Genomic DNA, 13,725 nt, shown 5'->3' with positions numbered 1-13,725 from the left:
ATATTTATTTTACTTCTTAGCCCTCATGGTATGGTCAATATGGTCTAGTCACGTCGTGGTCTCGCCCCTGTTGACAGATCATCTGGAGTGCACCAGCTATATAGGTCTCTACCTCGCTGGCAACTCTAGTAGCACAAGCAGACTTACGTGGCAGTAACCACGAAGCCAGCTATGCTAACAGGTGGAACCAAGATGTAAATCATCTGCATGCATTTGTTTCCTAAAATCCTTCTATTCTGTCCCTTCCCACCTCCAAAGGTGGGATTCAGCTATATATATATCTGACAGGTAAGTTTCATGAACAAAATGATATTGTTATGATACAATAAAGTTTGTTCATACTTACCTGGCAGATATATATAATCAAGTACCCACCCACCTCCCCTCAGGGGACAGTGGAAATAAAAATTATGAATAGAAAATGGGAATGGTTCCTGATACCCGCCTCCCAGCGGCGGGGAATGGGTACTAACCACCTGGCCGACCACTGCGTATATTGTGTCGGAAGTTTTAAAATTCTGTCGGACTTCAGAAAATACAGCTATATATATATCTGCCAGGTAAGTATGAACAAACTTTATTGTATCATAACAATATCATATTCTTAATTCACATTCTCAAATATTAGGAAAACACATTTCACCAGTTTATAATTTAAGATTGGTGTTTGTTGTTAAAATCTATAACTCACTGGATCACACTGAATAGGTGACATTGTTATGTATTTTTGTATCATGTAGTATTAGTATCTTTATGGGTGGGGGTAACCAAAAACAAGTGAATTATATCAACAGGAATGGTAATTATATTTGAATATACGTACAAGAATTGTCAAAGATGCACAGTAGTGCCTCAGGATACGAAATTAATCCGTTTTAAGTGGCTTTCGTAACCTGATTTTTTCATATCTTGACGTTTTATGTGTAATTTGCCTAATTGGTTCCAAGCCCTACAAAAACACCACAGTAAATTTTATAATAAAGCTAAATTGACCAATAAACAATGAATACAACAATTTGGACCATTCAATACCTAACATAACCTTTATTGTAGTACGTACCTGTAAATAAAGTGTACATATTAGTGTACATGGTACAAGAAATACTTTACGTACATGTACGTACATATGTAGTAAAATGTGGAACCTTACCTTTCGAGTGAGACGATCTCCGAAAGTGGCGACAGAGGAGGAGGACAAATGGCAGAAAACATGAACACTTAACTTTACGAAACACATTAAAAAATGGCAGAAAACATTAACACTAAACTTTACAAAACACAGTAACAAATGGCAGAAAACATTAACACTTCTTCATTATCTCCATCTTCGTTCTCCATAGAAAGCATCCTCTTCTTTCCGTGAACTTCAGCAACATTCTTGGCACCCATGGCTAATGACGTAAGTAATTAAGTTCACACACAACACAATAAAGTAACTTACAGTACAACGAAAGTGAATCACTAACACGAATTTACGTTAACAAACTAAATAAATGTGAATGAACGAATTCCAGTGTTTACGATAACGCTGCTGCAAAAAATGGTCAAGGAACGCCTTTACATAGAGGCATGATGCTGACCAATAGGAGAGCAGGATCTTACGGCGGTGGCTAGCATCAGGAACCATTGGGAGAGTGGGAGGATGGTGGCGAGTCTACTCAGTTGGCGGTGTGCAAGTTTTAAAATTGTTCTCGGTGGTCTGGCCGAATCTCGGACTTTACCCTTTTGCAACTTGAATTATTTTCGTATACAGAAGCAAAAAACTCTTCGTCTTTGCTCTCGTAACTTGGATTTTTCGTAAGTAGGGACTTTCGTACGTCGAGGTTCCACTTAGTGGAAAAATGTGTTGTTCTTATGTGTAACCAGTAGTAATCACAGAAAAAAAAAAGCTTGAAACTGTGTCCAAAGTTATTATAGCAAACAACACACCTGACTCAATCTAGAATACTGCCTCATACTGGGAAAGGGAAGGGAGCCAGCAAGGTCCCTCTTGACCCCCTTTCAATCGTCTCTAATATATCCATCGCCTTTGTATTCAAGATTACATCCTGCCCAGTGTTTACTAACTTGTCCTAACCTAGGATACCAGGTTGGGCTGAAAGACCCTTCCCAAACCTAGCCAAAAAATGTGGCAGTGGTAATGAGCCCACAGGGTTTCATTCCTTTTATCTTTCGATAATGTAACCTAACTTTGAAATGTTTTTGGTAAGGTAGGTTGACAGCATGGTTCATCAGTTGAAGGAAGGACTACTACTACTTCTCCCTTATAAAGACCAATTAGGTGTGGTTATAGTTTGATGTCTTCCATGAGAAAGTAATGCAGCTATTCCTCCCTCTTTAACAAAAGAAAAAAGAAAAGCTCCTTTAAATGCAGTCATGGAAAAACAGCATTAACAACGTCTCACCTTCTCAGGATCCTTCACCTAATGAATGCAATGCCTCTGGTTCATTTTGGGTATAATCATAAGGCTTTTAGCATATTGGGATTGTATTGCTCTCACCATCTAACCTCAATGAAACGGAATATTGGTTGGTGAGAAGTGGGAGAGCTATGAAATCATACAGGGACTGTACTGTATGTTACTAAGTTTTGATAGGCTAAGCCGTTACCTTAACTTCAAAATTTGTCATTTCTATATGTAGCTGTGGAATTGCATGTTTATGCAGTAATATGTACAATGATTGTTCTTGCCCAGAGTCATAAAGGAAGGTTATTTTAGACATAGTTTTATAGTAAACTGTAGCGTACTTTACAAATGATTTTTTTTTTATTACAGGCTTTTGGCCTTAGAATCTGCCTTGCATGAGGGTGTGGATGATCAAGAACTTATTGGGATCACCAGGGGCAGAATATTACCTGAGGAACATCGTGCTGAGGTATGTAGGAATGTTTTATTTTGCTGCTGGCTTGATTATGTTTTATTTCATATGAAGCATCTGAAATTTTTTTTTTAATCTGTGATGCTGTTTGATTAGCTGTTCATGCTCAGACACTGTATTCAGTCAATATTGAGTGAAGACTTTAGGCTGGGCACTATAGATGATAAATGTATGGTTGCTTAGTGAACTGATTAAACGATGAGGTTAAAAGTACTTGCTGGCTGGCTGAAAGATTTCATGAATGGTGGAGTGAGGGTTTGGTATGCTGATTCAACCTTAGGCTCAGTTATTTGTAGCCTGCTTGTGTGGCATAGTGTTTGCATACACTATATTCACAGTTTTTACAGTTCTAGACCTGGTAGTCAGTGAACCAGCAGGTTGGAGCCAGGGTTGGAGAGAGACAAAAAGAGTGAGAGAAAAAGATCTCTCTCTCTCTCTCTCTCTCTCTCTCTCTCATATTGATCGGTTAGCACATCCATGTCTTTACTGCATTTAGGAGTATTCTCTAGTGAAGAGCTGAAATTGGTTGTTGGTAACAAGGTAATATATATTGACAGCAGTGGGTGAGTGGTGTTAAACTCATATTCGCTTGCTATGCAAGTATTTGTTCTTTGGCTGCTTTCATTTACAGATGATCAGCTACATTCTGTGTGACTTCCTTTTTGAACTTCCTTCTCTTATTTGTATATATGGATGGCATTTTATATACTACTCGAAGTGGAGGCATATAAGAAAAGTTAGCAAAGAAGGTGTGAAAGCTAAGGGTTAATGTATGGTCACTTTACTTGTATGTCCTCTGTGATTAAGGATCCCCACCAGTTTTGTTCTTCTTGTATTATGTCTAGGATCTGCAGTCCTTACCTTCCATTCAAAGAGTGTTTGGGCTTATCCCCATTGCAGTGGATTCAAGTGCAGGATTGTCATCAGTTTATCATTTTCATTTCATTTCATTTCTCATTTTTCCATCTAGCCATACTTTCATTTCAGCGCTGAATGATATTATAGGTCCCAGCGCTTGGGCTATGCCCAAAATTCCATAATCCATCCATCCATTGCAGTGGAAAAAGGTCACCCAGAGCCTCAGACTTGCAAGATTGTGTTTGTGCTGGCTCTCCTGTAGGTTCTACTAGTTTTGCTATTTTTAATCATAGTGAGTCCTTTGGTACAGGTGACAATAGTTTGGAATTTTGTTTCCGTTCAAAGTCATCTTTGTTTCGTGCTTTTCAGTTGGTAATGATGGAACTGATTGGGCAACACATTTCTATTACCAATGACTGGGGAAGGCTGGTTTTGTTGTTCTTGTTCTTAGGAAGTAGGGGCTCCTCCTCATAGTCTTAGGGATCTGATGGGGCTGGAGGCTTATGCTATCAGAACTCCGGCCAAGTTGCAGTGACACTCTCTTGAGGTCACTGAACATATTCATGAGTGCAGCTATTTAGAGGAGGCACCTTTGTTGCCACACCTGAACCATTTGTGACATTTTATCTGTTAATTGGTCTCATAGGGGTACGTATGTAGTTTTACAGAAGATACTGGGTCTTTTAATTATTAACAAATGTATATGGAATGATCATGAAAGAGAAAGCCCGAAAGTGTTAGGGAGAGAATAAAATGGTGTGAAAAATACACGAAAGCACTTGTTCGACTCCTTTCATTCCTTCCTCCAGCTCTACGACAACACTAACAAACTTTGTATAATTTTAGTGTAAAGGTAGAGAAAGACCAAGGAAAGTATCAAGATGAGAAGTAATGTCTGTGAAGTGGCAAGCCAACATTAGCTATAAATGTAAGGGATTCAGCTAAGGGGAAGACAGGAAAACTGATAAAGCAATAGAAAATTGAATAAAGCCTAGAATGATAAAACAATAGAAAATTGAATAAAGCCTAGAATGATAAAACAATAGAAAATTGAATAAAGCCTAGAAATGTCATTGTGTTTGTTAGTCACATGAAACTAGAGTCTGTTGTGAAATAAAGTGTTACTCTACATTGTACTGTATAGGGGAAATAACATTGCAAGTTAAATCTCCAAAACAATTGTGGAAAGGTTCCATTAACAAGCAAACTTTTTTTTTTTCTTTTCAGATATGGTACACTTGTTTAGGGGGAAAGAGTAAGCTAAGTAATTTTACACAGTTTGATGAAATCTTTGATCTACAAGAACAGGGCCTCATAAGAGCTGACAGCAAAGCTCTTGTGGGTAAGACAATTTTCCTTTTTATGTAAAGCCATTTTAAGAATTTTGGCTACCTTGGGTATTTTTATCAGGTTATTTGGTGAAATACTGCTTGTCACTTAATGTAAAATATTACTTTACCCAGCTTACAGTTATTTATAACACCTGTTGAAATTTTGTACTTTCCATACATTCAACTTCCCTGTCAGATATATACTTAGCTATAGACTCCGTCGTCCCGACAGAAATTCAAATTTCGCGGCACACACTACAGGTAGGTCAGGTGATCCCGCCGCCTGCCGCTGGGTGGCAGGAATAGGAACTATTACCGTTTTTAAGCCAGATTTTTCTCTGTCGCGGTACTAGTAACATCGTTGCTAGTTCCTCTGACTTGAATTTCGAATTTCATTACGCCGTTGATCTTTTGGACTGCTATTTGGTGACGTATTGGATCTTTGGTTTGGCATACGCTATTGTGGACTGTTTTTTGGATTTGGCTTGGGAATTTCTCATAATGTCTGACGTGTCGATTTCGTTCAGAGTGTGTGTGAATGAGAATTGTTTTGTGAGACTGCCGAAAGCTTCGTGGATCCTCACACCTCTTGTAAAAATTGTAGAGGGAATGTATGCTCTCAATTGAATGCATGTGATGAGTGCAAGAATTTGAATGAGGAGGAATGGAAGTTGCTTAATTCCTACCTAAAGAAAGTTGGAGAGAGATAGAGCTAGAAAAGCCTCTTCCAAGAGTGTAAGTAGGTCGGTCTCTAACGAGCCAGTTAGCGGACTATTGCCTATTGATAACCCTATTGTTTCCTCCCATACAGCTTTACCTTCCCGATTATCGGACTCGGCAAGCTCAACATCTGAAATTGCGAGTCTGAAAGCTTCGCTTACTAAACATACTGGAGCAAAAAAATTCAAAGAACTGGAAGGTAAGTGCAGTGAAAGTGTTCCCAGTGAAGTGGAGGGGTGCGTCTGATCGGCTCTGTATCGCTCCCAGGCCTAGACCTCTTTCAAGCTCCCAAGACCAGTGGAGAAGGAATGTCGAAAGCCGCAGGGAGGTTTCAGAGAATCCCCACCGGTCAGGCGTTCCCCTCGGCAGATCCTGTAGTTACGTCCCGGGCTGCCAAGGATAGTCGTTGGAAAGACGTCCTGAAACAGTGTTTTTCTTCGTCTGATTCCTCATCTAGAAAAGGATGGAGTTCGGATAGATTGTCGAGACCTTCGAAGAGAACTTGGAAGTCTCCTTCATTCGACTCAAGCCCTGAAGAATTTCCGGAAGAATATCCTCCGGAAAAGAGGAAGAAGAATGTATATTCAGAAGCTTCTTCTCCTGCATCGGAGGTTGAAAGAGAGACGTAGCTACGAAGATGTTAGAGGATGCAGAAACAGATATCTTCCCTAGTAGGAGTTCTTAATCTGATCAGCCTAGAAGGAAGGATAGATTTCTCCCTATCAAAAGATCCCGTCCGTTAGAACTATCTGAGAGCTCGGACGAGGCGCTTGCCAGAAGCTTGGCGCCAGCCAGACGTCAGGCTACTGTCAAGCGCAAAAAGCCGTCAAGGTCGCGACAAAGATGTGTATAGGGTGGGACTTCCTACGAGGAAGAAAGTTATCATGAGATGTCCGTATCGAGGAGTAAAATTGGAACTCCCGAAATCGCACGAACTCCTGAAAGGAAGCGCAAAGAGCCTAAAGCGTCGAAGCGCCTGAAGCGCCTGAAGCGCCTGAAGCGCCTGAAGGCGCCTGAAGCGCCTGGAGCTGGAGCGCCTGGAGCGCCTCAGGCGTCCGGGCCGCCTGAAATGATGGCGTAATAAAGCTCTTCAAGTAAAAGAATGAGGCGCAACGCGCCTGAAAAGCCTGAAGTGGCTAAAGGAAAATATTTAACTCCTAGAGAGCCTAGAGCGCCTGATATAAAACATAGGGCGCCTGGAGAGCCTAGAACGCCTCAAAGGAAAAGCAAAGAGCCTAGGGAGCCTGAGGCGCCTGAAAGAATAAGCAAAGCGCCTAAAGAGCCTGAGGCGCCTGAAACGAGGCGCAAAGCGCCTGAAGCGCCTGAAGCGTCCGAATGGAGACGCAAGGCGCCTGCAAAGCCCGAAGGACGTAAAGCGTTCTAGATCGCCTGAAACTGAAAGCAGGCGCAAGGTTATTTGTACAACCCAAAATACAATTTGGATGAGTTATCGGAATTTGAAGCGGACTTGGAAGCTCCTCTTTGGGATTTTCTCAAGATCAATTTTCCCCTGACAGGGCCTCTAGGTGTGCACAGGTGATCGTAGCCCCTGTCGGGAAGGAATTGATCATGAAAAAAGAGAACGACATATAAGGACTTCTCCTGGTAGGGACGAAAGTTGTCGCACAGGCGGCCGCCGTTCTTGTCAGGAGGACCTTAGGGTAAAAGAACAACATCGGCCTTCTCCTGGCAGGGACTCAAGATGTCGCACAAGCGACCGTAGCCCTTGTCAGGTTGCAGCCGGTGTTGCTGCAAGCCCTGTGCATTCCCGAGAGAGGAGTCCCCCGGTCGCGCACTCTTCTCCGAATAAAACTCAACCAGAATTAGAGGATGTTTCGGACTCTGAAGAAAACAAGGGGGCAGGTCTTTCTGATTATAAGACACTAGCAGCCCTCTTGTTAAAAGAATTTGGAGAGTCTCTGAGTCCTGCTGCCCCTCCTTCTCCTCGGTCTTTATTTTCGATTAAGAAGGCTGCGAAGTCCTCCTCTTTCTTGAAGATGCAACCGACCATTTCAATGAAGAGGGCTTTGCAGTCGGTCGGGAATTGGCTTAAAACCAAGGAGGAGGCGGGGAAGACTGTGTTTACCTGCCCCCCTTCCAGGCTATCAGGAAGAGAGGGATTTGGTATAGCACAGGGGAATCTATGGGACTTTCTCTTCCCTCATCCGCTGAAGCGGATTCTCGACCTTGGTGGATTCGGCAAGGAGGCATGCACTTCCAGCAGCCAAAACAAGCTGGACAATGTCTGAAATGGACATTCCTCAAGGGAATATTCCATGTCTTGGAAGTTTTAACTTCCTAGATGCTCCCTTGGGCTTTGGCCAACAAGACTCAAGACCCTCAGTTTTTGGAACCAGAAGTCTTGCATAGTGTTTTGGCATGCATGGACAAGGCAGTTCAGGACGGATCGGCTGAAGTGGCAGCCTTGTTCGGGACAGGAGTATTAAAGAAGAGGGCTTGTCTTTGGTTCTTTTCTTACCAAAGCAGTCTCTCCAGTACAGGGGGCTTCTCTTTTATACGCCCCTCTGACTAAACAGCTGTTTCCTTCTCAGTTGGTAAAGGACATTTCCCATACGCTTACTGAGAAGGCAACACAGGATTTGCTGGTACATTCTGCTAAGAAGCCTAGGCCAGCTGCTTCTGTTTTCGAAGAGGGAGTCAACCCTGCCCAACAGCCCTTTCGAGGTAGAGCTTTTAGGCCGAACCCAAGGAAGAGACGCGGAGAGAAAAGAGGAAGATCTTCCATTAGAGTTCCAAAGAAGAACACAAAATGAGATTCCAGTCCTCCAAGCACCAGTAGGGGCCAGACTTCTGGGATTCTCGGAGCATGGGCTTCAATGAAAGCAGATTCTTGGTCCCTACAATGCTGAGGAAAGGATACCTTATCCCTTCAAGAACAGACCTCCATTGACGACGACTCCGAGGGAGCTGTCGGCGAGATACAAGGACCCTGTAAAGAGAGAGATCCTTCTTGGACTGGTGCAGCAAATGTTGGAGAAGGAGGCCATCGAGGTAGTACAGGATCCGCACTCCCGAGGTTTTTACAATCGCCTATTTTGTTCATGAAACTTACCTGTCGATATATATATAGCTGTATTTTTCCGAATCCGACAGAAATTTAAACACTTACGACACACGCAGGGTAGTCAGGTGGTTAGTACCCATTCCCGCCGCTGGGAGGCGGGTATCAGGAATCATTCCCATTTTCTATACATAATTTTTCTGTCGCCGGTGCTGGAAACACCTGTTTGCAGCACCTCCGTCCAGATTTTGGAAACTTACTAGCTACTTGAGTATCCCTTTTGGTTTTTCTTTGGTATCTGAATTGGATCGGTGGCTTGGCACACGTTGAATTTGGTTTGAATTGAATTTGGTATTGATTTTTCTTTGATCAAGATGTCAGGGTCTAGTTCTGCTAGCGCTAGATTTTGTTCCATGTCTGAATGTAGAGGTAGGGCTACTGAAAAGCTTCAGTAGACCCACATTCTGTTGTAAAGTTTGCAGGGGGAATGAATGTACGTTTGAAAGTCGTTGTAAGGAGTGTGAAAGACTAACAGAGTCGGAATGGAAGGCGTATGAAACCTATCTTAAGAAACTTTGAGCGAGATAGGTTAAGGAGGTCTTCCTCCAGGAGTGTTTCAGGTAGGCAAGATTTAAATTATTCTCCTGCTAACCCTCCTTCTGTAGATTATGCTCCTACCCCTGTAGTGTTGCCTCCGGCCCTGAGACAGTGTCGGTAGAAGGTAATACTTATCGCTAATTCTTGAATCGATTCGTAACTTAGAATCAAAAGTGTTAGCTCTGGAGAGCAAAGTGAAGAGAAGTGGCAGTGAAAGTGCCCCTTGTGTAGTGGAGGGTGCGTCAGATCGGCCTCATTCCGCCTCTAGACCTAGACCTCTGCTTGACTCCCAGATTAGGGGAGAGAGCATGTCGAAAGTCGAAGGAGGGTTACGAGGAACCCCCACCGATCTGGCGTGCCTTCGGCAGCTTCTGAACGAACATACCCAGACTGCCAAGGAGCGTGCGCGTGCACGTCTTCTCAAGGAGTGCTTTTCTTCTTCTGAAGCTTCCTCCCCGCGCAAGGGGTGGAGCTCTCATACCGCATCACGTCCGCTGAAAAGGACGGCTCGCGTTCGGGACGCTTCACGTCCAAGTTGTTCTCCGGAACTTTGCTCGTCGCCTGATAGTGCGTTTGCTGCTTTTCCTCCGCAGAAGAAGCGTAAGGATTATTCGGAGGCGGAATCTTCCCTAGATGTTTCTTTCGAGCGCCGCAGTCGCTCTAAGGTGCGTGAAGCGGCGTTCCTGGGAGTAGCAAGAAGGCGTCCCCTCGCCACTCTCCTGCTCACAGGATCAGCCCCTCCCCAGAAAAGGAGGCTTCACCTACAAGCAAGATTCTTCAGTCTCTTCAGCAGCAACTTCGAGATGTTTTTCCTTCAAGAGAGACTGTTCCACGTCGCCGTAAGAAGGATGACAATCTTCCTGTGAAGAGGTCGAGGCGTTCTCCCTCTCCCTCTCCTCGCTCGTCTCTCTCTCCGTTTGAGTCTCCCTCTAGAGTTCGTTCTGCTCCCCAGCAACTTTCTAGAGGAGGCGAGAAATTAGTTTCTCGCTCTCGTGAAGCGGTTGTTTCCGCTGCTACGAAACTTGTGGATAAGAAGCGAGTTTCTTTAGATGCCGAGCGCGCTTCTGTGAAAGTCAAACGCGCTTTAGTGGACGCCGAACGTGACTCGGTGCAAGTTTCGCTGGAGCGCCAGTGGACGCTCAGAGAGTTTTTGTGGACGCTCGGCGTGCACCAGTGGACGCTCGGCGTGCATCAGTGGACGCTCGGCGCGCACAGTGGACGCTCGGCGCGCACAGTGGACGCTCAGGCGCGCACAAAGTGGACGCCAGGTGTACCACCTGCGGCGTTTCGAGCGCGCTTCTGTCGGCGCCAGTAGAGTTGGCTTCGGACGCCAAACGCGCGCCTACGGACGTCAGTTTTCCACTTCCGCAAGCACAAGCGGAGGCGGGAAACGGGCTTCCTGTTCGCCGTTCTTTCTCTTTTGAGAAAGCTCGGGACTCTTCTTTACTTCCTCCGACTTCTCCAGTGTCTGAAGAGGAAGTTAGTGACGCTTTCGTCGAAGTGGACGAAGAAAACAGCAGTTTGGCTCCAGTTTCGACGGACTACAAGGTTTTGACTCGTTTACTTCAGTCAGTCTTTGCAGACACTTTCCAACCTGAAGCTCCACGTACTCCTCCCTCTCAGTTTTCGTCTTCCAAAGCTGCTAAGATCTCGGGCTTTGTGAGAATGAAGAAGTCGCTTTCTACGAAGCAAGCTTTTAGAAAGGTCCATGATTGGATGGAAAAGCAGGAAAGCTTCGGGGCAAGACCTCTTTCGCTTTACCACCTTCAAGACTCGGTGGCAAAGCTGGTATGTGGTATGAGACGGGAGAAAACGTCGGAGTCAAGCTTCCAGCCTCAGCTCAAGGAGACTTTGGTAGCATTGTAGATGCCACCAGAAGATCTTTTTGTCTTCCTCGAAGGTCTCGTGGACACATAGCGAGTTAGACTTTCACCTTAAAGGCCTCTTCAGGACACTAGAGGTCTTAATTAATTTTCTTGATGGTGCCTGGGAGTATTGGATGCCAGGTCCAGGAGTTCTGATTTCCATCAGTCTGGGGGAGCTGTCCAGTGTATTGTCTTGCATGGACAAGGCCGTCAGGGATGGTTCTGAGGAATTGGCTGCTCATTTCAGCACGGGACTGCTTAAGAAAAGAGCACTTTTTTGCATTTTTACTGCAAAGTCGGTTCTCACCATCGCAAAAAGCGGATCTTCTTTTCGCTCCTTTCTCAGAACATCTCTTCCCCCAGTCTATGGTAAAGGACATAGCTTGTAGTCTCCAGGAGAAAGCAACTCAAGACCTTCTGGCACAGTCTTCTAGGAAGCCTGCTACTTCTTCGTCTTCTGGGTCCTCTGCTTTGAAGAAGTCGAAGCCCTTTCGATCCGCTTCTTCCTCGAAGCCAGCCCCTCGAGGAAGAGGCTCTTTCAGAGGCAAGACTCCCGCTCCTTCCAAGAGCAAGAAGTGAGAGGGAAGTCCTTCAGACCACCGGTAGGAGCCAGGCTTCTACATTTCGCGAAAGCTTGGGAAGAGAGAGGTGCCGGCTTGGTCTCTGGACATCGTCAAGAAGGGGTACAGAATTCCTTTCCTGATGTTACCCCGCTGTCTTCGACACCAAAGGATTTGTCTCCGTCGTATCAGGGAGAAAAGCAGAAAGTGCTTCACGATCTACTAGATCAAATGATCGAGAAGCAGGCAGTGGAACAGGTCTTCGACCGGAGTTCTCCGGGGTTTTACAACCGTCTGTTCCTAGTGCCGAAGCAGTCAGGGGGGTGGCGCCCCGTTCTGGATGTCAGCAGTCTAAATCGCTTCGTTACCAAGCAGAAGTTCAAGATGGAGACACCTCAATCCGTGCTTGCAGCTTTAAGACCGGGGGATTGGATGGTCTCGTTAGACCTTCAGGACGCATACTTTCACGTCCCCATCCATCCCCGATCAAGGAAATACCTGCGGTTTGTCCTGAAAGGGAAGATTTTCCAATTCAGGGCACTCTGCTTCGGTCTCAGCACAGGCGCCGATGGTGTTCACCGTTCTTATGAAGAACGTTGCGAGGTGCCTCCATCTTGCGGAAATAGGATCTCTCTCTACCTAGACGACTGGCTTATTCGAGCCTCATCGCAAGACAGGTGTCTGAAGGACCTTCACACGACTCTGTCGTTAGCAAAGTCCCTGGGACTTCTGGTGAATCTCGAGAAGTCGCATCTGACTCCTTCTCCAATCCTTAGTCTATCTGGGGATTCAGATGGACTCAGTGGCTTTTCGGGCTTTTCCGTCCCAGGGGCGACAACTTCAATGCCTGGACAAAGTGTCGGCCTTTCTAGGGAAGGAAACATGCTCGGCGTGAGGGAATGGATGAGTCTGCTGGGGACCATTTCCTCACTGGAGAAGTTTGTTTCTCTGGGAAGGTTGCACCTCCGACCACTTCAGTTCTTCCTCTCAAGCAATTGGTCACGCAAACAGGATCTAGAAGAGGTCTGTTTTTGACGGAAGAAGTGAAAAAGCACCTCAAATGGTGGTTGGATCCAAAGAAGCTTGCGGAAGGACTTTCGCTCAAGCTTCGGAACCCCGACCTAGTGTTGTTCTCCGACGCGTCCTCCACGGGTTGGGGAGCAAACACTGGGAGGGAGAGAGTGTCAGGCACCTGGAGAGGGGAACAGGTGTCCTGGCACATCAACCTAAAAGAACTCTCAGCGGTTACCTCGCTCTAAGGTTCTTCGAGGAGGAAGTCTCCAGCAAAGTGGTTCAGATAAACTCGGACAACACCACAGCCTTGGCATACCTCAGGAAACAGGGGGAAACTCTCATTCTCTGTTCGTCATCGCGAGGAATATCCTGATTTGGGCGAAGTCGCAAAACGTCACGATTCTGACAAGGTTTGTGTCAGGCGTGGAAAACGTGCGAGCGGACCATTCTCAGTCGGCAAGGACAGCTTCTGCCGACGGAATGGACCCTTCATCAGGAAGTATGCCAGGCGCTATGGAAGCTGTGGGGACGTCCTCATGTGGACGTTTTCGCAACTTCCCGAACGAAAGAGACTTCCGCTGTATTGCTCCCCGTTCTGGACCCGGGAGCAGTGGCAGTAGACGCCCCTACTGTGGAATTGGTCGGGACTAGACATTTACGCTTTTCCCCCATTCAAATCCTCGGGGAGTAATGAGGAAGTTCGCTGCATCAGAAGGAGCGAGAATGACCCTCATCGCCCCCTTCTGGCCAGCGGCCGACTGGTTCACGGAGGTGATGTCCTTCCTAGTAGACTTTCCGAGGACTCTGCCCCTAAGGAAAGATCTACTCAGACAGCCCCACTTCGAGAGGTACCACAAAAACTCCCCGCTCTGAGTCTG

General features: G+C 45.6%; 1 protein-coding gene across 4 annotated transcripts in view; it reads left to right on the top strand.

Moving 5' to 3' along the window:
* The window catches only part of LOC135227072 (TBC1 domain family member 23-like), an 88,494-nt gene that overhangs the window by 23,495 nt on the left and 51,274 nt on the right, over window positions 1-13,725 (top strand). For all 4 annotated transcript variants that reach the window (XM_064266897.1, XM_064266900.1, XM_064266898.1 and 1 more), the window contains exons 2-3: window positions 2,778-2,877; window positions 4,966-5,080. In XM_064266897.1, coding sequence (XP_064122967.1) covers window positions 2,778-2,877; window positions 4,966-5,080 — 215 coding nt within the window. The remainder of the gene's footprint in view (window positions 1-2,777; window positions 2,878-4,965; window positions 5,081-13,725) is intronic.

This window comes from Macrobrachium nipponense, chromosome 15 (assembly GCF_015104395.2).
Source record: "Macrobrachium nipponense isolate FS-2020 chromosome 15, ASM1510439v2, whole genome shotgun sequence".
Taxonomy (NCBI): domain Eukaryota; kingdom Metazoa; phylum Arthropoda; class Malacostraca; order Decapoda; family Palaemonidae; genus Macrobrachium; species Macrobrachium nipponense.
This window is presented reverse-complemented; position numbering and strand designations above follow the sequence as displayed.